The following is a 24,148-nucleotide window of genomic DNA, read 5'->3' as shown; positions in this document are numbered from 1 at the left end:
TCAAAAAGTTGAGGATAATTCAAATAATATAAAAAAGATTTACAAAAATAATAATAATAATAATAATAATAATAATAATAATAATAATTTTGGGTCGGGTCGGGTACCCACCGTGTTGGGTGCGGGATAACCGACTCAGGTATCGGGTAATACCCAAAACAATACAGGGCTGGTTTCGATACCCTAGTCCTACCTCATTAGAGATAAAATAGTTTTAAAAATCAGAATATTCTTACTTGTCAGATACGAACTTAAAAAAAAGAATTCATACTTCAATTATGGAGGGAATACTATTGTTTACTATAATATCCTTAACTTTAGGATTATATATATATATATAGAGGTGTGATCAAATACAAACTCCTATCTATAATACAAACTACAAACTATGTCAATGGAGTGTACAAATTCTGTCACCGGAGTGTACAAATTATGTCAACAGGGGTCGATGTCAACGGAATGTACAAATTCTGTCACCGGTGGTCGATGTCAACGGAATGTACAAATTCTGTCACCGGGGGATGTACAGAGTGTACAAATTCTGTCGACGGGGGTGTACAAATTCTGATTTTTCGATGTCAAAATGTTGACATTAGAAAAATCTCTTATATTAACAGTTGATTAATTGTATTAAGTGAGTAGGATTAAAGTTTGTATAGTTTGTATTATAAAGAGTTTGTATTTTAACATGACCCTATATATTAGAAAATAAGAAAATTGATTAATAGGTGGATGGATGGAAAGAAACGTGTAGTGATGGGGATTTTTGGAGAGAATTATAGTAATTATAATTATAAATGATAAAGGATTTGGAAATTAAAATAAAGAAAAAGACTTCCTCTTTTCTTCCCCTTCCATCTCTCACGTATTTTCATCTCTCTTGAAAACCTTCACTTCCACTCTTACAATCTCAAAAATAGTTGGAATCAAAGGTGAACCAAGTGCAAGTACAAGCAATAAGGGAAAGGGGCACCTCCATGGTTGACTAAGCAAGTAACATCATTTTTTTTACGTGTACAGGTAGTGTACGCTTGTTCTAGAATTTCATTCCTTTAACTTCGATAAATATTACTACTTGTTTGTGTGATTCGTATGCTTATGCCATAGAACTTAAAATAATTGGGTGGATTGTATACTTCAAGGTAAAGTAACAGAAAATGTGATATTGAAGAATGAAATATTGAAATTGTTGTTTGGTATTTCTTATATGATGCAAAGTGATTTATATAGTTATATGTGTTGAATAATGTGAAAGTTGAAATGAAATAGTTGCGTTATGCCCCATTGCTTGAGTGAATCACAGGGGCATGCCATAGGACAACAGTACTGCACACATGTTGATCACTCGTCTTCTAGATAACCGAAGCGAGGGTCTATCTGATATAGCAATAGTTGAAATGTATCCTATATGGGTAATCTATGACAGTTGCCTTGCATAGGCCATATGGAATATTACAGTGTCCGATACGGACTTACATGATAGACACCCTCATCAGGCTACAGATAGTGTCCGTGTACCCGTGTCCATCACTAAGCATAACTCGGGGCTCTATTTTTGAAATAATATGGTTGTGCTTTGAATTTTTAAACAGTTATGTTTTCCTCAGGTAAAGTTATGTTGTATTGTATTATATAGTTTTGATTGATAGGTGATAGATGGTTATTGTTGATAGTATTACATGATTAATATGATTGTGATGTTGCACTGGTTGTAAACGATATAGGTGATTTCTTTAAATGATTCAAACTGTTATGAATGCTTATAATGGGTGACATTGTTTTGAACATGTATATTGATGATAATATAAATTGAATATGTGTTGTACGACATTCCAGGTAACAAAGTGTTTACTTGTGATAGTGATATAGATTGAAGTTTTAGAGGTTTTATTCTGGAATGCGATTACACTATGAGCTTTTCGAAGCTCACCCCCTTTCTTCTCCCTCTTGCAGAGTATAGAAGCGAGTGAACTCGCTAGTTGACCGCAGCGCGTGTCAAGTCACTACCTCCCATTTTGCTGGTAAAGTCGGAGTTTATACGTGGCATGCTTAGGTTATCTTTTGTTTGTAAATAGTTGGGTTACAAATGTAAGGTTATAACTTTCTTTTTGCTAATGGAGTTTTATATATATATTTATCGAAACAGGTTATCGATATTTTGTTATGTATAGTAGTAAATAGTTGTGTTAGCAGGTTTAGTTACTTTTATGATATTGTTGTATGTTGAGTGTTTGCAAAATGAAAAAAAATAGACAGGTTTTGTTTATCGATCGTACCGAAAGGTGACGTCATTTATTCGGTTAAAACTAACCGAGTAGGGGGTGTTACATGTTTGGTATCAGAGCATAGGTTTAGACGGTTCTAGGTTTTAATCGTGTCTTTAGTATGTACAGATGCATGCCACATAGGTTTGAAATGTTTTGTGACTTGACACAGCTGCCATTTTAATCAGGATCGAGATGTCAGGTGACGAAGCCTCTAGTCGGATACTGGCTTCTTCTGAGTCTGTGGGGGTTCGGGTGTTGCTGCTCCGATAGCGGGGCAAGACGAAATGTTACGCACTTTGGCAACTGCAATGCAACAGATTGCTGGGAATGCGCCACCACGTCAATCTTCAGTTATTAAAGAGATACATGAATATCGAGCCAAAGAGTTCAGCGGTAAACAAGATGATGATCCGACCAAGGTTGAGTACTGGTTGGAACAGTTAGAGGAAATATTGGGCTTTATGATTTGTACACAGATGAGAAGTTATAGTGTGCAACTGCACTTTTGAAAGAAGAGGCTCACAGGTGGTGGGCAAGTGTGGCTCGTGCTACTCCTCCTGAAATAATGACGTGGGATTTCTTCCTGAACAAATTTTGTGACTTCTATGTTGGGGAACAATACATGGATGATCGACGACAAGAATTCCAACTGTTAGTTCAGGGCAGAATGACTGTACAACAATATGAGAATGAGTTTCGACGCCTTTCCAGATATGCACCAGAAATAAATTCCCAGATGTTGATATATGTCGAAAATTCAGAAGGGGTTTGAGGAGTGTTATACAGGGTGGACTAGTTGGGCTAGAGACCTCGGATTTGACAAAGTTATCACATGCTGCCCGGAATCTTGAACAACTTAAAATTTCTGAGAAAGTTGAAGAGGGCTCTATGAATCAAGAGAAACGACAAGCAGAATCATCTCACTCGGCTTCGAGATTCTCGGGGAAAAGATTCAGAGACTATAGAGGTAACAGAAGTTCAGCGCCTAGTCGATTCCAAGGTCAAAGAGCAAGTTAAATGTCAGAGTTTAGGCCAAGGCAACAGGCAACTTCAATGGCTAGTACTGGAGGATCAGACAGAGTACCAATGTGCCAACATTGTGGAAGACCTCACCATGGTGAATGTCGAAAACTGCTAGTGACGTGCTTCCTATGTGGATCTAAGGATCATTACAATAGAGAGTGTCCGAGGTGACAAGTATCTTCTGGGACTGGATTAGCACCAGGGGCACAATGAGGTCGTGGAACTGGAAGGGGTTTTGTAGCAGCACGAGGACAGAGACCAGTATCCGAGCCCATTCAGAAGCCAACATCGAGAGCTCCATCACGTGCTTATTCTATGCGGACTCGCGAGGATTCTGATGCTCCTGATGTTATACTTGGTACTTTTACATTATTTGATGTGCCTGTTATTGCTTTAATTGATCCCGGTTTTACTCATTCATATATTTGTGATAAACTCTAAGAAGAACATAGTTTACCCTTAGAAAAGACTAAGTATGATATCTTAGTGCCAAATCCCCTGGGTATGAGTGTGGTAGTGAATCGAGTCTATAGAAATTGTCCTCTAAACGTTCAAGGATGCCTCTTTTTAGCCAACCTGATGGAGTTACCGTTTCGTGAATTTGACATTATTCTTGGAATGGATTGGTTGTATGTTCATCATGCTCTAGTTGATTGCTGTAAGAAAAGGATAATATTGTACGCACTAGATGGCCATGAGGTGATAGTAGTTGGTGAGAGATCAGACTACCTTGATAATGTGATTTCTGCTACTACGGCTTGTAAGCTTGTGGGAAAGGGTTGTGAGGCATATTTAGCCTTTATTCTAGATACATGAGCAGAGGATCCAAAGTTAACTGATATACCTATAGTGTCAGAATATCCAGATGTGTTTCCTGAAGAGTTACCAGGTTTGCCACCAGAACGCGAGGTTGAATTTTCTATTGAGGTTATACCAGGCACCACACCGATATCAATGGCTCCTTATAGAATGGCTCCGACAGAATTGAAACAGTTGAAAGCTCAGCTTCAGGAATTACTTGATCGAGTGTTTATACGGCCGAGTGTATCACCTTGGGGAGCGCCAGTGTTTTTTGTGAAAAAGAAAGATGGATCATTGAGACTATGTATCGATTATCGACAGTTGAACAAGGTAACTGTTAAAAACAAATATCCTCTGCCTAGAATTGATGATTTATTTGATCAACTGAAGGGAGCAAGCATATTTTCGAAGATTGATCTGCGATCAGGTTATTACCAGTTGAAGGTGAAAGATGATGATGTGTTTAAAACGGCTTTCAGAACTCGTTATGGCCACTATGAATTCAAAGTTATGCCTTTTGGGTTGACGAATGCCCCAACTGCTTTTATGGATTTGATGAATCAGGTTTTTCAACCATATCTTGATCAGTTTGTAATAGTGTTTATTGATGACATACTTGTGTATTCTAAAACCAGGGATGAGCATGAACAACATCTGAGGATTTGTTTTACAAGTTTTGAGAGATAAGCAGTTGTACGCAAAGCTCAGTAAGTGTGAGTTATGGCTGACGGAAGTAGCTTTTCTGGGTCATATTATATGAGCAGAGGGAATCCGAGTGGACCCGAAGAAGATTGAAGCGGTTGTGGAATGGAAGTCTCCGAAAAATATTTCAGAAGTTCGTAGTTTTCTGGGTTTGGCAGGCTATTATCCCAGAATTGTGAAGGGTTTTTCTATTGTAGCGAAACCAATTACTTTACTTCAGAAGAATGTGTAATTTAATTGGAGCAATGAATGTCAGGTAAGTTTTGAAAAACTAAAGGCGATTTTGACAGAAGCACCTATACTAATTCAACCTGAATCGGGAAAGGAATATACTATATTTAGTGATGCATCACATAATGGTTTAGGCTGTGTATTGATGCAAGAAGGCAAGGTAGTTGCTTACGCTTCCAGGCAGTTGAAAACACATGAGAGAAATTATCCTACACATGATCTAGAGTTGGCAACCGTTGTTTTTGCCTTGAAGATTTGGAGACACAACTTATATGGTGAAAGATGTTATATCTACACAGATCACAAGTGTCTTAAGTATCTACTTACACAAAAAGAACTTAATTTGAGGCAGAGAAGATGGGTAGAGAGTTACTTAAAGATTATGATTGTGTGATTGATTATCATCCAGGTAGAGTGAATGTTGTGGCAGACGCACTCAACAGAAAATCAATTGCAGCCTTGAGAGCGATGAATGCATAGCTGGAAATATCAGATGATGGAAATCTTGTGGCAGAACTAAGAGTGAGATCGGCACTGATTCAGCGAGTTAAAGATTCTCAAAAGAATGATGATAAAGTGAAGATTAAGTTTGATCAGATCTCTCAAGGAAAGACACATGGATTTGATAAAAGTCCCGATGGATACTTATATTTTAATGGAAGATTATGTGTACCAGAAGACACAGAGTTGAAGAACGACATACTCCAAGAAGCTCGCAATAGCTTGAATTCTATGCATCCGGGAGGTAATAAAATGTATCGTGACTTGAGGGAATTCTATTGGTGGCATGGTATGAAGAGAGACATTACAGAATATGTGGCAAGGTGCTTAACATGTCAACAAGTCAAAGCTGAACTTCAAGTTCCGTCCGGTTTATTACAATCAATCACCATACCAGAATGGAAATGGGATCGAATTACGATGGATTTCGTTGTAGGATTGCCCTTATCACCTCGGAAGAAAGATTCAGTTTGGGTGATTGTTGATCGATTGACCAAGGTAGCTCATTTTCTTGCGGTAAGAACTGATTATTCATTAGAGAAGTTGACTGAGCTTTATATCAGTGAAATTGTGAGATTACATGGAGTCCCTAGCTCGATAATATCTGATAGAGATCCACTATTCACTTCGAGATTCTGGAATAAATTCCAAGAAGCCTTGGGTTCTCGACTACACCTTAGTACAGCTTTTCATCCACAGACAGATGGTCAATCAGAACGAGTAATACAGATCCTAGAAGATATGTTGAGAAGTTGCGTCATCAACTTTGAAGGTAGTTGGGAAAAATACTTGCCGTTGGTGGAATTTGCATATAACAACAGTTATCATTCCAGTATTCAGATGGCTCCGTATGAAGCACTCTATGGCCGTAAATGTCGAACCCCACTATGTTGGACTGAGTTGAGCGAGAACAAGATTATGGATCCTAAAATTATACAAGAGACGGAAGAAAAGGTCCGATTGATACGAAATCGATTGAAGGAAGCGTCTGATAGACAGAAATCTTATGCAGATTGGAAGAGGAAACACATTGAATTTGGTTTTGGTGACACAGTGTTTTTAAAAGTATCTCCTTGGAAGAAAGTGCTTAGAGTTGGCAAGAAAGGAAAGTTGAGCCCGAGATTTATTGGCCCTTATGAGATTTTAGAATGTGTTGGTCCAGCAGCATATCGACTCGCATTACCACCTGATCTAGAACAGATACATAACGTGTTCCATGTTTCAATGTTGAGAAGATATAGATCAGATCCTTCTCATGTTATCCAGGCTGAATCGATTCAACATGAATAAAATTATCATTCATTCATTCAACATGAATAAAATTATTATTTGCCCAACATCTTGTTGAACGTATCTAAAAAACCCTAGGTATCGAGCTGCCTGATGGGAACTCCTCCCGAGCACAACCGAACCTTCGATTCCGACGGCCCTACGAGCTTGAGAGGCCGACGAGCTCAGCCGCCAGTCAACGTTGAGGGATAAGCCCTTAACAATATCATATAGTACTTAGTAAATTGTGAGCGTTCAATGTCTACTGATTTTTAATTTTTTTTAATCTTTTTTTAGAATGCATCAAAATATTAATACAATTATGGGGAATGATCAAAAAGTTGAGGATAATTCAAATAATATAAAAAAGATTTACAAAAATAATAATAATAATAATAATAATAATAATAATAATAATAATAATAATAAATTTGGGTCGGGACGGGTACCCACCGTGTTGGGTGCGGGATAACCGACTCAGGTATCGGGTAATACCCAAAACAATGCGGGGCGGGTTTCGACACCCTAGTCCTACCTCATTAGAGATAAAACAGTTTTAAAAATCAGAATATTCATACTTGTCATATACGAACTAAAAAAAAAGAATTCATACTTCAATTATGGAGGGAGTACTATTGTTTACTGTAATATCCTTAAATTTAGGATTATATATATAGGTATATATATATGATTAATATTAGAAAATAAGAAAATTGATTAATAGGTGGATGGGTGGAAAGAAACGTGTAGTGATGGGGATTTTTGGAGAGAATTATAGTAATTATAATTATAAATGATAAAGGAGTTGGAAATTAAAATAAAGAAAAAGACTAACTCTTTTCTTCCCCTTCCCTCTCTCACGTATTTTCATCTCTCTTGAAAACCTTCACTTCCACTCTTACAATCTCAAAAATAGTTGGAATCAAAGGTGAACCAAGTGCAAGTACAAGGGATAAGGGAAAGGGGCACCTCCATGGTTGACTAAGCAAGTAACATCATTTTTTTTGACGTGTACAGGTAGTGTACGCGTGTTCTAGAATTTCATTCCTTTAACTTTGATAAATATTACTACTTGTTTGTGTGATTCGTATGCTTATGCCACAGAACTTAAAATAATTGGGTGGATTGTATACTTCAAGGTAAAGTAACAGAAAATGTGATATTGAAGAATGAAATATTGAAATTGTTGTTTGGTATTTCTTATATGATGCAAAGTGATTTATATAGTTATATGTGTTGAATAATCTGAAATTTGATATGAAATAGTTGCGTTATGCCCCACTGCTTGAGTGAATCACAGGGGCATGCCATAGGACAGCAGTACTGCACACATGTTGATCACTCGTCTTCTGGATAACCGAAGCGAGTGTCTATATGATATATCAATAGTTGAAATGTACCCTATATGGGTAATCTATGACAGTTGCCTTGCATAGGCCATATGAAATATTACAGTGTCCGAACGGACACACATGATAGACGCCCTCATCGGGCTACAGATAGTGTCCGTGTACCCGTGTCCATCACTAAGCATAACTCTGGGCTCTATTTTTGAAATAATATGGTTGTGCTTTGAATTTTTTAAACAGTTATGTTTTCCTTAGGTAAAGTTATGTTGTATTGTATTATATTGTTTTGATTGATAGGTGATAGATGGTTATTGTTGATAGTATTACACGATTAATATGATTGTGATGTTGCACTGGTTGTAGACGATATAGGTGATTTCTTTAAATGATTCAAACTGTTATGAATGCTTATACTGGGTGACATTGTTTTGAACATATATATTGATGATAATATAAATTGAATATGTGTTGTACGACATTCCAGGTAATAAAGTGTTTACTTGTGATAGTGATATAGATTGAAGTTTTAGAGGTTTTATTCTGGAATGCGATTACACTACGAGCTTTTCGAAGCTCACCACCCTTTCTTCTCCCTCTTGCAAAGTATAGAAGCGAGTGAACTCGCTAGTTGGCAGCAGCGTGTGTCAAGTCACTACCTCCCTTTTTGCTGGTAAAGTCGGAGTTTATACGTGGCATGCTTAGGTTATCTTTTGTTTGTAAATAGTTGGGTTACAAATGTAAGGTTATAACTTTCTTTTTACTAATGGAGTTGTATATATATATTTATCGAAACAGGTTATCAATATTTTGTTATGTATAGTAGTAAATTGTTGTGTTAGCAGGTTTAGTTACTTTTATGATAGTGTTGTATGTTGAGTGTTTGCAAAATGAAAAAAAAATAGACAGGTTTTGTTTATCGATCGTACCGAAAGGTGACGTCATTTATTCGGTTAAAACTAACCGAGTAAGGGGTGTTACATGTTGGAAGTCTTTTTCTTTATTTTAATTTCCAACTCCTTTATCATTTATAATTATAATTACTATAATTCTCTCCAAAAATCCCCATCACTACACGTTTCTTTCCACCCATCCACCTATTAATCAATTTTCTTATTTTCTAATATTAAACATATATATATATACCTATATATATAATCCTAAAGTTAAGGATATTACATTTACCCTCCGTCCACAAAAAATAGATCACTTTGTGTATGGCACGAGTTTTAATGTAGAATTGGTAAAGTAAGAGAGAAGGGAAAAAGTAAGAGAGAATGGAAAAAAATAAGAGAGAATGAGAAAAAGTAAGAGAGAAGTAGTGTTAGTGGAATGTGACGTCCATATTATTAGTAGTGTTTAATGGCATAAGTGGTAAATAAAATGATGTGTAGGGTTATTGTTTTGTTGAAAACTTACCATAAGTAATTGTGATCTATTTTTTGTGGACGTCCAAAAATGGAAATTGTGATCTATTTTTTGTGGACGGAGGGAGTAATATATATTGCGCTATTAGAAGATTCCGACTCCTTGGACTCATATACGTATATAGCAATTTGACCTAATTATAATGTACAAAATAACAATTGACTATTCCTAGTAGGGATGTCAATCGGGTCGACCCATTGGGTTTCGGGCCGGCCCTACTCGGGTTGCGGGTCTATCGAGTGCGGGCTATTCAGGTTGCGACATCTTTCTGGTTATAAAAGTTCGACCCTGACCCTAAAAGGTCGAGTTTCGGGCTAGCCCATCGGGTTGCTACCGATATGATTAACATACGATAAATCCAGTAAATAATGATTAAAATTAGTTATATTCATAAAATTAAAACATTTAATTATGATAAATTTGCTATATATGCTTAAATTCAATCATAAACATGACCAAATACTAATATTTGAGATATTTCGTGAAATTTCAATGCATGTTTTGGAAATTTAAATATTTTTTTAGTGAATTTAAAGTTTTTTATTTATTTATCAATTATAAAATAATTTGTATATTAAATATTAAATTGAAAGTTTTTTTAGTTATCTTTATATAGAATTAATCAATGAAGTGTCGAATTAAAAGTAAAAAATAGAATAATAGAAATTTTATCGGGCTTTTGGGCCAGCCCATCGGGTTTTTGGGTCTGGCCCTAACAGGTTGCAGGTTAGTCGGGTGCGGGCTAATCGAGTTTTGTTTTTATCGGGCTGGAAATTTCTAGCCCTAACCCTGCAAATTGAGCGGGCTATTCGGGCCAACCACAGGTTACGGGCTACATTGACATCCCTAATTCCTGGCCTATTTACGTATTATTCTATTATTATGACTTATTATAAGAGGGAATATTCCATCACAATTTAATTAATGTAAATAATTTTGTTAACTAAAAAATAACAAGAAATACACGAATGAGCATGGCTAAAAAACAACAAGGCAAATCATTTTTAGATAAAAGTTTAGGGGAAAAGATGTATGCATTCCCGAATGATTTGATGGGTTTAGATTGGAGAGGAAATTTCATTTATCGTAATTAATAATTTTCTACACAGAATATATTGTGTTTCATTGCAAAAATACGTACTACGATTACATAATGGTTTGCAATTTATGAGAAATTAGTGTGTTTAGGTGAATGGAGCAGCTGCAACACAACAAACGGTGGACCTCTTCAATGTTTATTGAGTGATCCACTTTGGAGTTTCTGGCCTTCATTATTAGTAGGAGATGTGGTCGTCCCTAAAGAATTCATCAATACTGGCCTTTGGGATTGGATGCTAATTTCTATCATCCACACTAGTTAAATCAACTCTAATTAGAGTATCTTACTTTTAAATGTATACTTGTTCAAATGAGCTTACATTGAAAAAATTGAAAATAGTGCAATCAGCTCAAAGGCCTCATACTTAGTAGGAAGTCAACGCACTCCAAACTTGTGGGCTGATCTGAATAACCCGTAAAAATTAAGGGGTTAGAGTTGAAAATTTTAGGTCCAAAAAAATTACAACTCAATTAGCCCTTAACATGAGTAGGATTGACATGGAAGCTGATGAGTTGGCCATAAAGTTGGACCTTGGTGCAATTATTGCCTATTGTTCTAGCTGTTTGACATCTCTTTCGATACTCCATTGATAAATTTTAATATAATAAACAAACATAAAAATAACCTTCACTTTTATATAACATCTACATATATATTAGATTTTATAAATATAATAATATATAAATAGATTAAAAAAATCTATATCCACTATAAAAAATATTTTAATTTCTAAAACATGTTTTAATAATTTCTTAAAATATGTTTATATTTTATTTTACTTACAAATCTTAAATTAGTATTAAATTATTCATTGAGTTTAGGAATATAGCATTAATATATGACTAAATTATCATAATTGAATGTTTTAAATCCTATAAATATGATCAATTTTCATTATGTATTGGAGTGATCTCGCATGTTAATTTTATCTGCAGCAGCTCTATTAGCCCGTTCGCTAGCCAAAAATTTGAACCTTTAGGGTTAGAGTTGAATAATTTTAATCCGATAAAAAAATCATCATATGATTAGACTACACCCGATTAACCCACAACCCGAGCAGTCAGGCTAAGCCTGAAACCCGTTGACCTGACCCGACTAACACCCCTATTCATACTTTGCACTTATATATTGCTTGTATTTTTTGGATTCAGGATGATTTGAACGCCAACAAAATGCAAACGTCTAATTAACTCGACTTGACATCCCTACTCGTACTAATGGAGTAGTAATTATTGTACTTGTATATTGCTTGCATTTTTTTTAAAGGGCGCTGATACCGCTTCCATCCTGGAGGTCACGAGTTCAGCCCCTGGGAATCCCATCTTGTGGATTAATTTCCCATGGGGTGATGGGTTCACTGGCCTGACCCAGGCGCTGGGGGAAGGTAGCTTGTACCCATGTTTGGGGGAGGTGGCCTGGACCCGTGCTTGGGGGAAGGTAGGTTCACTGGCCTGGACCCAGGCCTGGGGGAAGGTAGCATGTACCCATGTTTGGGGAGGTGGCGTGGACCCGTGCTTGGGAGAAGGTAAGTGGACTCGTTGGTACCCAACCATACAACGAAGCGCAGCTTGGTGGTAAGACGCTTCACCTCCGACCATTAGGTCGGGGGTCCGAGTCACTTCGGGGTATATGGAAAACCATCGTTGATCCTCCTTTAAAAAAAACATAACGCATACGTCTAATTAACCTGATTTGACAAGCATGTCGTGTATGATTATTAAGAAGCTAGTGATTTGGGCAGAAAGCAAATGAGGCAGTTCCAATAGAAGACATAGGTAAAATGGATAATGAGCCAAAAAGAGGAAATAATTCTCTGGGGCGCATTGCTTTTAGATCAGGAGACCCAAATATAATATTCCTCAAGAAAAGGTGTGGTTTCAAATAACAACCAATTGGCTTAATTTGGCGACTAGCCTTGAGGTGAGGTCTAAACTATCTGCATTTTGTTAAATTCTCTAAATTAAATTTTCTAAATTCTGGAGATCTGATCTAATCTATATAAGTGTGGATAACCCTCGGGTGAGTGACTCATTTCTAATATAGTATCAGAGCGGACCCAAATCGATGATGGTGTTCTCTTTTCTCTCTTATATATCTACCTCATGAGTGGAAGAACATCGCGAGTTAAATTCTCTAAATTCTATAATCTATATAAGTGTGATAACCCATCACCCTTATAAGCCTTTTAAGGGGGTGAGTGGTTCATTTTTAATAGGAAAAAAGTTAGAATTGATTTAATTTATTTTGTGGCAGGGAATAGTATTAGAAAGATGTGTTAATTCCAGGTTATGCCTTGAAAGAAAGCCAAAAGTTGTAGAGTTGGGGTGAGAGGATCGACAGCCAACATATTTGTTAATAATGGAGGATATAGAGAGAGTTGATTTTCAATACTTTTGGGGTTTCATGTGCTGAGCTCTGCAGTAGTAATGGTAAGTCATCTTCTATTTCAATTTATGTTTATGTTAAAATTCTCAAAGATGGTAGACAAGTTTGTCAAATGGGTGCCCGGTCATGGTGAATCTCCGACCTAGCCGGAGCCCAAAATGGCGAAAACGACATTGATCAGTTCGAGTCTCTTGCTTCTACAAACGTAGCCAATGTAGTCATCCAATTCATTAACTTGCTATCCTACCATTATTGGATCTACAATTAAAATCTATGTACATCAAGAATTTCTCCGGATATTTAAATTTGCTTCTACAAACGGCCATATAGAGATACTGAACCAATAAATGTTTTCGATTGTTTGTGCTAAAATTAAAAGCAATGAGACATGTTGTAGATTTTAAAATTTGAGTTTGGATGCATTAAGTAGAAGTTGATCCCTTCACCAACAAAGGAACATACACTATAAAACAATTACTCGATTCATTATTCACTTACACCACCATACCATATAAAAAAATCCATATAAAATTTGTCAAGACCATTACATAGCATATTCATATCAAACAAACGTTTTAATCAATCTCAATTCTCTAAAACAATCAATCTGTTTAATCAGGTTGCTAACGTTATATGTAGTTTCTTAGGACAATTACATCTCCTGCTTTAGAATCAATAGATCTCAAATTATCATTATTAGACAATTACATTTCCATTTATCTTTAATAGATGGAACAATGTATTAAAAAAGACATGAAATTGGAAGGGGAGACTTGACCGACAACTAATCAATTGATTTTATGATTTCTAATTTCGGTAGTGAATTATGGATATGATGAATGGGTATTCATCTATCAAAATACACCCTTAAGTCCAAAAATACAGACTAAATCTGGAGCGTTGGATCTGCCTATGGGCGGCCACGATTTAGGCTTGACAATCATAAATTTATGTCATAATAAGGTTTAGTAGAGTCATAAAAGGGTAAAAATGGAAACAAAAAAATATGCCCAGACGTTCGGTTTTTCTTCGCGGAAATCATGGAATCATCACTCCACACGCCATTAACCTGATTGTTCGGTTCCCGCCTATTCACTTCGTCTCTCCCCCCACAATATATCTAACGCCACCCAAAAAACACTAATCACCAAAATCAAACATTACTTCTGTAATTTCTGAAGCGGCACAACATTTACGAGCTCCAACCACTCTTTGTTCAGTCGAAGAGGCGTCCGATAGTTCACCTACATCAGCCATCCACAATACGCGCTCCAGACAATCTTTCCCGATCCACCAAGCACCGAACCGGAAAATCAAACAATCGACCACGGCAATGGTGAATACTCGAGCTTCTGGATCTACAACGACCGACGGAAAAGGTTAGATGTTTGTAGTATCCCATAGCCTATACCTCTTTCAAATACATCAAAACTAAAAGGTTTTTTTTGGTTCAACTAGTGTATAAAAGGAGGAACACTAAAAACAAGCCACCACGGATCCCCAAAGCTCAAACCGGTAAATTATTTTCCCCTTCTAGTTTATTTAATGAGTTAATACCGTATCAATATTGGAAGCATCGTATGTAATTGTGATATTTTTCATAAACAAAAGCCCATTCTGCAACAAAACCAACAACAGAGTCATGCAAGTGTATGCATGACATAAATCCATATTATTATGCTTAAATTGTTTTATTCTTGTGACGCTTCACTCTTAAAAAGTCAAAATAAAGAGATACAGAACAGAAAAATAATTGCTTGGCTACCAGGCTTTTTTAATGTGAATTTTTAAATGTAATGTTCAAAGCTATTGTGATTATGTTTCAGGGGTTGTATTACAAAACAAAACAACACCTCACTCCACCAAAGGGCAAGAGGCTGATGCAAAAACAACAAATCCTGGTAACTGTCTCTGATCCTCCAAACTGGAACTTAGTTGTGATGTTTGAGATGATATATGTAATTACATTTGGTTATGTTAAACACCTAGGGCTTAAGTTGGAACAACTCAGTATTAACTATCTCTGCTATTTAGATAGATGTGATTGTTTGTATGAAAAAAGGTGTGAGATGGGTGGCATCTGTGTGTGTATGTAAGCATCAGTGACTTTAATGTTTGTAAATAATATCAAAAAGTAGAACTAAGCTTAAATATGCCATCATATAAGAGTAGTCAAACCAATAACATTGAGACGGATAAAAAAAGACACGGCTGAACATATTTCAACAGCTCGAACAGGTACATAAATGAATATACCGTGCATATCTTGCTGTGTTTGTTATGATGTGAGTATTAAACAACTGTTTTGTTGTGAACAATATGTCTCAATAATGAGTTGATTATTATGGCTAAACTTAACATAAGACATTTATGAAAACAAATAACTATATATGCAGTTTAAACTTCAATGTTTAATACACATATTATGACTTCTAACTAATATAATACTCCTGGAGCATGTCATTTTTACCTCTACCTGAAATTCTGAAAGTGTTAATAGTTTCAATGAAAACAAATGACTATGTATGCAGTTTAAACTTCAATGTTTAATACACATATTATGAAATCATATTATGACTTCTGACTAATATAATACACATATTAATAGTTTCATGCTTATTATGACCTAACATGTTTATATGTTATTATGAAACAAAGGAACATACACTATAAAACAATTACTCGATTCATTATTCACTTACACCACCATACCATATAAAAAAATCCATATAAAATTTGTCAAGACCATTACATAGCATATTCATATCAAACAAACGTTTTAATCAATCTCAATTCTCTAAAACAATCAATCTGTTTAATCAGGTTGCTAACGTTATATGTAGTTTCTTAGGACAATTACATCTCCTGCTTTAGAATCAATAGATCTCAAATTATCATTATTAGACAATTACATTTCCATTTATCTTTAATAGATGGAACAATGTATTAAAAAAGACATGAAACTGGAAGGGGAGACTTGACCGACAACTATTCGATTGATTTTATGATTTCTAATTTCGGTAGTGAATTATGGATATGATGAATTAATGGTTGATATTCGTGGTTGTTTTTGTACTCCACTAGTTAATACTCCCTCCGTCCCGGGCTACTTGCCCCTTTCCTTTTCGGCACGGAGATTAAGGAACGAATGTATAGGAAAGTTAAAAATTACGGCTGTAGTTGAAAATTTTTACTAAAAATGGAAAGAGTGCAAGTAACTTGGGACGCCCAAAAAGAAAATAAGTGCGAGTAGTGCGGGACGGAGGGAGTAGTATAAAGGTATCTGAAGTTGTTGACTGACATTTTTCAGATGCACTAGAATTAATTAGCATGTTAAGTAGTTCATTCTACGTTAACTTGGTTCATTAATTCATTCCTTCCCAAATATCAAGATTAACCATGTAAACATACATACTTGATTCCTCTTTGTAGTATTTAGAAACATAGGATATACCAAATTGTCATATGCCATTCCGAGCAGTTCTACCAAGACATTTTATCTTAATAAATTATTGATTCATCTTAGTAAAAGAAAATACTTTTTATTACATTTCTTAAAAACCTGTGTCCGACATACTAAAAGTGACATGGGGAGTAGGATTCTATACACATACTACCTGTCGCTGAATGTCGACTGCTAACCTTTACACAGGGGATCTAGACCGTAAGAGCCAAACCCCATGACGTGAGAGTATGTTAAAGCCGTAGAAACCCGTTACAGCCAAACCCCATGACATGAATGGCGTTATGCACTTTACACCGAATTTACCTTGTGCTACCTTCTTGGATCGCTAGAAATCAATGCTGACTCATGCCTATGTATGTACACCTCCAGAAGACCCTTGTTGAATGTGAGGGTCCCATCTTTTTTTATATTCTCTCACAAAAATGCATTGTAACAACCTCCAAAGCTTCTATTGTGACTGGAAATAGCTGTCGTATATAGAAAGCCGGTCAAAAGCATCAAAGTTCTCCTTCATACCGACAAACTGGCTTCCAAATTGGGCACAACCGGCTTCGGGCCATCTACACCCTCCCTCTCGAGTGCGTAGAGGGCATAAAGATTCACATACCTGGTTTATAGGGTTGATGGAATCACCATCTTCATCTTCTTCACGGGTAACGTACACGAGACTGTCTGGTTTCTCGTCACTCTGCATGTACAAACTAGACTGCATATCCTCAATGGAAAAGAGAGATTTTTGAGGAATCTCTGCTGCGATGTTCTCGATGCCAACAATACAATCACCGTCTTCAGAAAACTGAACCTTGCACCCAAGTGATTGTATTGCCCGCTTTATAGCAACATTTTCCTTTTTGGCACTCCTAGCCCAGTCCCTTACCGAGCTGCTGTTGAGCTTCTCATTTCGCAACTCATCAGTCAAAGACGCCACAGTTGAAGTTGTTTCTCTTAGTTTTGCCTCTGCTATATCCTTTTCCTGCCAACATTTGTTAATATCTGATTACTCTTTGATAGTGTCAGTTATTGGGAAAACACGAATTGGGCTTTGAATCAATCTTTATGTAAGCAGAAAAATTATTAAATCACCGATCCCAATTCCCAAACCCTTCCATCTCAACCCATCTTATATCCTAATCCTAAGACTCTTGCCTCCACCACCAAAACCGATACAAAGATGCCAAATTCATGTACTTATTCAACTCAACTGAAACTCTGATTTAGAATGTCTTATGTGGAGAAAAGTAGCATCTTGGAGCTCGTGTTCCTTAAGCAAGAACTCTTGTGCACATTTTTACAAACAAACACACATACTACTCTTTCCTAGTTCAAGCATGACCTTGACATCGCATTGACATTATCTTCCTTACTTTGTCATGAGAATGAACAGTTTCTTTCAATTCGGTTTTTTTGTAATGTGCGTGAATCAAATGATTGTAGAATCCCATGAGTTTCACAGACATAGATACAACGCAACAAAAATAGAGGATATAAGGGAATAATGACGAAGAGAAAATGATCAAGTTTTATTATTTGCAAGCACAAACCACTGTAAAAACAAATTACGTACCTTCTGCAATTCAGATATTTTCTCAGCCATGTTTCTACAATGTGCCTCTATCTCCCCAGCTTGGGCTTCTGATGGACATGCCCATCAAAGTGGAACTGAGGCCAAAGTGTTGGTGCTAAAGCTGCAGCAGGAGGTAATAATGGACCTTGAACTTTTGATGCGTCGTAGAAATGGTTATGATGACCAGAAGATCTATCTGAAGCACGCAAATCAGCCAAGTACACCCACAAGCACCCACATGCATCATAAATACCAGCTTGCTGCCTTTCTTTCTCACTGATTTAGCAAAGCATAAATGAGACAAGACTAACAATTTAAACCTTCTAACAGTCATTTAGTTTTGTTGCATAATGGAAAAGCTAGTCAAGTAGTTTTCAAAATTGAACACGGCTTTTAAAAAGGTTTCAATAATGCTATTACCTTCCGATTTGTATCGAATCGGAGATCCCTCAGCGTTATAATGATGTCATTTCAACAATACACATTTCAACATTACTCTTTCCCACACCTCCTCTTAAGCAATGTGAAAATAGCTAACAGTAACCTAAAATTCTAAAAAGCACTAGAAACCACGTAAAAGTTCATTAACACTAATTACACCTTCATTTGATACAAGTATTTCAAAAAAATTCTTCACCATTTGGAAATCTTACATTAAACTCACCACTACTAGTTTCCAAAATTGTGTAGTTATGATTAGCAGCTTGAAGCTAGAGAATTCCTAAAATTGGGGAAAAGAAGTTTCATAATAGGATCAACTTGGAGCACAATATATATTAATTGCTGCTTCCTTCAGAAGTTCTGAACTTTAAATCTAAATTCACATTCTCAAAACCACACATTAAGCAAAAATTCTAACAATCCAAATTCGAAGCCCCACAAACACTAAGAAACTCAATTTTCTGCATTACCTCTACAATGATAAACTCCGCTTCAAGCAACAGCTGCTGCAGTCCCTGCGAAACTGGCTTCGAAGCTGAAACCTGCTGAAAAGGTGAAAGGGAAATCACATACATTTGCTGGAAAAACAGAAATTGCAAAAAAGGGCGTAATGGGAGAAAATTAGAAAAACCCTAGCGGGAATTTTCAAATACATCAACTTTAGTCCATTCGATGGCGTCCCAGCTGCCGGCGCCCTCAATTTTCTCCGGCTCCAATTCACGTAGCGACGTCGTTCGGCCGGACCTCGTTCGCGGCATAGGTTGCATATACGAATTGAAGTGTAAAAAAATTAGCTTTATTTTCCCAAGGGTGGAACAAAGGGGCGAAACTGATGGGATGGGATGGGAGCATCTCCAATAACCGGCGTCACCCCCGCGACGCCGATTTTTCGCCCACGCCGGTTTGACGCCGAACCATTGGAACCGGCGTGGGCGAAATCGGCGTCAAAATCGGCGTCGCCATGCCGATTCCCGCGCTGACACCGGTTCCGACGCCGATCCTCACGGGCGCCATTGTGCGTCCCGGATCGGCGCCAAACCGGCGTCGGATTTAAATTTTATTTTTTTTTTTCGAAAACACTATATAGACGCGGCGACGACGGTGAAGAAGCGCTGGGCGACGACGGAGACGAGGACGGCGGCGATGAGTGATTTTGTTTTACTTTTTAAAATTAATGTACTTTTTAATTTTTGTACTTTTTTTATATTATTGTACTTTTTTTAAAAGTAATGTACTTTTTAAATTTTAATATTATTATTCGAATTTTCCGTATTTGTCTCGTAAATTAAATTTCGTATGTTGATACAAGTGTAAATTAAATTATATAATTGTTATTAGTGATGTGGATAGGTAGTGTGAAGGCTATGTGAGGGCTATTTGATGTCCAGTTGATGTGGCAAGCTGATGTGGCAAGAGAATTGTAGTGCTGATGATGTGGCAGTGTGAAGGCTATTTGATGGCTATTTGACGTCCGTGCTTATTGGAAATGCTCTAATACAGGAGATCAACTTCATCGTGACATGTCACTCGGTCCAACCGGTTATTCTTTTAGTTAAGAGCATCCACAATGGTTTTCGCCTAGCCATAGCCTAGCCACAAACTCCTCCTGCCACATCATCAGCACTAAAAATCCTCCTGCCACATCATCAATACAAGCAAATAGCCCAGCAATAGCCTAGTCATAGCCTAGCCACATCACTCAAAATTATATAAAACAAATAATTACCAATCACACAAAATACGGAATAAAATTTACGTCACAGATACGGGAAAATGCAACAATTTTATTTAAATTTTAAAAAAAGTACATTTTAAAAAATTACATAAATACAAAAAAAACTAACTCCGCGCAGTCTTCCGCGCCCATAACTCTTCAATTAAATTCTTTTGGAGTCGAATATGAGCATCCGTTTGGCGCATGTCGGCATGTGCTTGGAGGAGGGCGGCTTCATCGTTAGGTACCCCACTCCGTGCGTTGGGGGCAGCCACGTCGTGGCTTGGACCGGCTTCATTATCGTCGTTGGCCCAATCCGTCAGTTGTACACCTTCATCTTCGACAATCATGTTGTGCATGATAATACAGGCGTACATTATATCAGCAATGCAGTCGACTTGCCACAAACGCGTTGGACCCCTAACTGCCGCCCATCGAGACTGGAGCACACCAAATGCGCGTTCCACGTCCTTGCGCGCCGACTCCTGCCGTGCCGCAAAGTAGGCCTTCCTCTCATCTGATGCGCATCGGATCGTCTTCACAAAGACGGGCCACCTAGGGTATATCCCATCGGTCAAGTAGTAGCTCATATCATGCCGATTGCCGTTAGCGACAAAACTGATGGCCGGCCCGACGCCCTGACACTGCTCGTTGAAAAGGGGCGACGAGTTGAGGACGTTGAGGTCGTTGTTCGACCCGGCTATCCCAAAATACGCATGCCAAATCCACAGCCGGTAATCAGCTATGGCCTCGAGGATCATCGTGGGATTCTTTCCCTTATAGCCGGTCGTGTAGAACCCTTCCAGGAAGTGGGACAGTTCTTCCACTTCCAATGCATACAATCTATGCTGCCTAACATTCCCGGGAACTCATGCTTCTCCCCGTGCATCTGCATCAGATCCTGGCAGTCTTCGGGGGGTAGGGCTTCGAAGGTACTGATCACTAAATATTTCAATCACGCCCTGACAGAAATAATCATACATTCCAGGAAAGTCGTCTCACCGATGTGGAGGTACTCGTCCCACATGTCTGCCGCACCTCCGTAGGCCAACTGCCGGATTGCCGCAGTGCACTTTTGAATAGGTGTGTGGCCGGGTTTGCCAGCCGCATCGTGCCTGAAGCGGAAATACAGATATCGCTGCTCCAAGGCATTAACAATACGCATAAACAGGGCTCTGCTTATCCTAAAACGTCGCCTGAAAAGGTTGGCGTTGAACCGCGGCTCCTCTGCGAAGTAGTCTTCGTATAGGCGCTGATGTGCAGCTACGTGATCACGATCAATCGCTTGTCGGCGGTGGACAACTGGCCGAGGTCGAGGTACCGCCGGCTGCAAGGCTCTTTGCATCCATTGGTCTATCTCGCGGTTGGTATATGCCTCAAACGCTTCGGCCATTCGACGTTCGTACTCCTCAGCGTCCCCACACTACCTCCACTACTACCACCCGTGTTACTCATTTCTCGGTGTTGATCTTGTACAGAAATTAAGATAGAGAGAGTACACGTTAAAACAAGTGGTGCGAATGAAAATGAAGTGCAAATCGCGTATATATAGTGTTTCGAAGAAAAAAAAATCCGCTGGGCGATGCGCTGGGCGATCCGGACGCTGCAATGGCGCCGAGCGGATCGCCCAACGCATCGCCCAGCGCCCGTCGACCGCCTAACGCTAGGCGATTTTTAATTCCGAAAAACAGCTCGGCGGTTTTCGGAAGCTGCAATGGTTCGCCTAGAGACCGCATAGCTCCGGCGCTCGGCTAGGCGGTGCGCTAGGCGCCATTGTGGATGCTCTAAGAGACTACTTTATCATATCCTCCGTACATTCAATTAATATCCACTTTTTTAAATTGCTCAAAATTTTAAAAAGAGTTAAGATAGTTAAATATTTTAATAAAAAAAATCTATTTTCAAATATTGAAAATGGAGATCTTCAATGAGACAACCTAACAAGCAAAAATAGACATCTTGAGTGGGACTGAGAAAATAGTTGATATTTCCTCTGGTCCCATTAAATGTCTCATATCTGACTAGTACGTAAAAGGTTAGTGGATTGTGGATTCTACTTTTATATATTAGATTTATTATAAAATGTGTAATATTAGTTTGTGGAATGTTAGATTCATTTGTTTGTGTACAAAGGGAAATTGTGTGTTCAAAATACACTGAGTGATTATTTATTTGCATTGTACGAAGAGAAATCACAAGTTTAAATATATGGAAATAGAAACATATTACTCCCTTTGTCCCATTAGAAATTAAATGTTTTCCTTTCCGGATAGTCCTATTAAAAGTGAAACATTTCCTAAAATGAAAACAACTATATTTCTATTTTTAGTATACAATCACTATGCACTCTCGAAACATGCTTTTAGTAAACTAGCCTTAATAATAGCTAACCCACAAGTATGGTATCCATAATGCTAATGATAGCGGAGTAAAGGCAGATCGACTGATGGGGCACGAGTTGTACCCACTGAAATGTAATCTCCACACGCACACGCACACACAATATGCTTTGTAGAGGAAGTAGCGGACTTTATTGATAGAAATCAAAGTAACGAAAGACAATCTTCACTACGGAGGCCTACGACAATCCGTCGTCCAAAAAAGTGATCACTAACCGATATATCTATTCTCTCTAGCGTCTCTACATTTATAGACTATGGATCTAACAGAAAGTAATTGAATTACAAGAAAATAGGAACAAACTAAACAAACTACCCGCTTCACTCTTTCCTCGCCTGCCTCCCCATTTTCCTCCACCTGCCGCGCCTGCCTCCTCATTCTTCTCCACCGGCCAAACCACACCCCTATTTCCACAGGGTAGACCTTCCATACTCCTGGCGTATCAACTGCCTCGCCCGTCGAAACAGCCTTGTCCTCAAGGCTGAAGAAAGGAAATTGGCCTTGCACATCAGCCACGTCCATCCATGTGGCCTCATCGTCGTCCATCCCCAGCCATTTAACAAGGACTTGGCCGACTGCCTCACCCTCGCGCTGATCAGTGCGAGCGTCTAACACCTTTTCGGGTAGGCAGGGGGGGTCAGTTCCGCCGAGGCCGTCGGGAAGATCGGCATCTGTCGTGGCTTCCCCTATGGCCCGCTTGAGAAGTGATACGTGGAACACGGGGTGAATGCGAGCCGACGCGGGAAGCTGCAGGTGATAGGCCGTTGCGCCGATGCGGGCCTCTATTCGAAACGGTCCGAAGAAGCGTGGCGCCATTTTCCTGTTGCGGGAGGAGAACAGAGTGGACTGCCGGTGGGGTCGGAACCGGACATAGACCATATCTCCCACGGCAAACTCCACATCCCGCCGCTTCTTGTTGGCCGAGGCAGCCATCCGGTCTTGCGCTCGTTGGAGGTGATGACGCAGTAATTCCAACATTTCATCGCGCGAGCGAAGTATGTCGATGACTGCTTGAGCTCGAATTTCCCCGGGAAGGAAGGAGTGCAATGTAGGAGGGGGTCGCCCGTAGACCACTTCGAAAGGCATCATTCCCGAGGCGGAGTGAACGCTGGTGTTATAGCAGTACTCCGCCCAAGCAAGCCACTTATTCCATTGTTTCGGCCGGTCCGACGAGAAGCAACGCATATATGTTTGCAAACAGCGGTTCAACACCTCGGTATGACCGTTCGTTTCCGGGTGATACGCCGAGCTCATCTTTAGTTTAGTCCCCGTGGCTCGGAAGAGCTCCTTCCAGAACGAGCTCAAAAATATCGGGTTGCGGTCGGATACGATGGACCGAGGTATACCGTGGAGGCGAACCACCTCGTTGGTAAACAGCTCTACAACCTGTCGGGCTGTGAAAAGGTGGCGTAGCCCGATGAAGTGCCCATACTTGGAAAGGCGATCGAAGACGACGAAGATTCAATCGAACCCTCCTGCCCGAGGTAACCCCGAGATAAAGTCCATGCTTA

At 38.6% G+C, this 24,148-nt stretch overlaps 1 protein-coding gene across 2 annotated transcripts; it reads right to left on the bottom strand.

Annotated features, from left to right (window-relative positions):
- Positions 1-16,546: 16,546 nt before the first annotated feature.
- LOC121774883 (phosphatidylinositol-3-phosphatase myotubularin-2-like) lies at positions 16,547-19,314 on the bottom strand. 2 transcript variants are annotated; one of them, XM_042171786.1, is made up of 4 exons: positions 19,177-19,314; positions 18,994-19,068; positions 18,083-18,358; positions 16,547-17,491 (listed from the first exon to the last, which is right to left on the bottom strand). In XM_042171786.1, the coding sequence occupies exons 3-4, from the start codon at positions 18,110-18,112 to the stop codon at positions 16,967-16,969; spliced, it is 555 nt and encodes a 184-aa protein (XP_042027720.1). In that variant the 5' UTR covers positions 18,113-18,358; positions 18,994-19,068; positions 19,177-19,314; the 3' UTR covers positions 16,547-16,966. The 2 variants fall into 2 exon arrangements, with proteins under 2 accessions (XP_042027720.1, XP_042027721.1); XM_042171787.1 differs by having other exon boundaries at positions 18,994-19,065; positions 19,177-19,301.
- Positions 19,315-24,148: the final 4,834 nt, after the last annotated feature.

Source organism: Salvia splendens, chromosome 17 (genome assembly GCF_004379255.2).
Source record: "Salvia splendens isolate huo1 chromosome 17, SspV2, whole genome shotgun sequence".
Lineage (NCBI taxonomy): Eukaryota > Viridiplantae > Streptophyta > Magnoliopsida > Lamiales > Lamiaceae > Salvia > Salvia splendens.
This window is presented reverse-complemented; position numbering and strand designations above follow the sequence as displayed.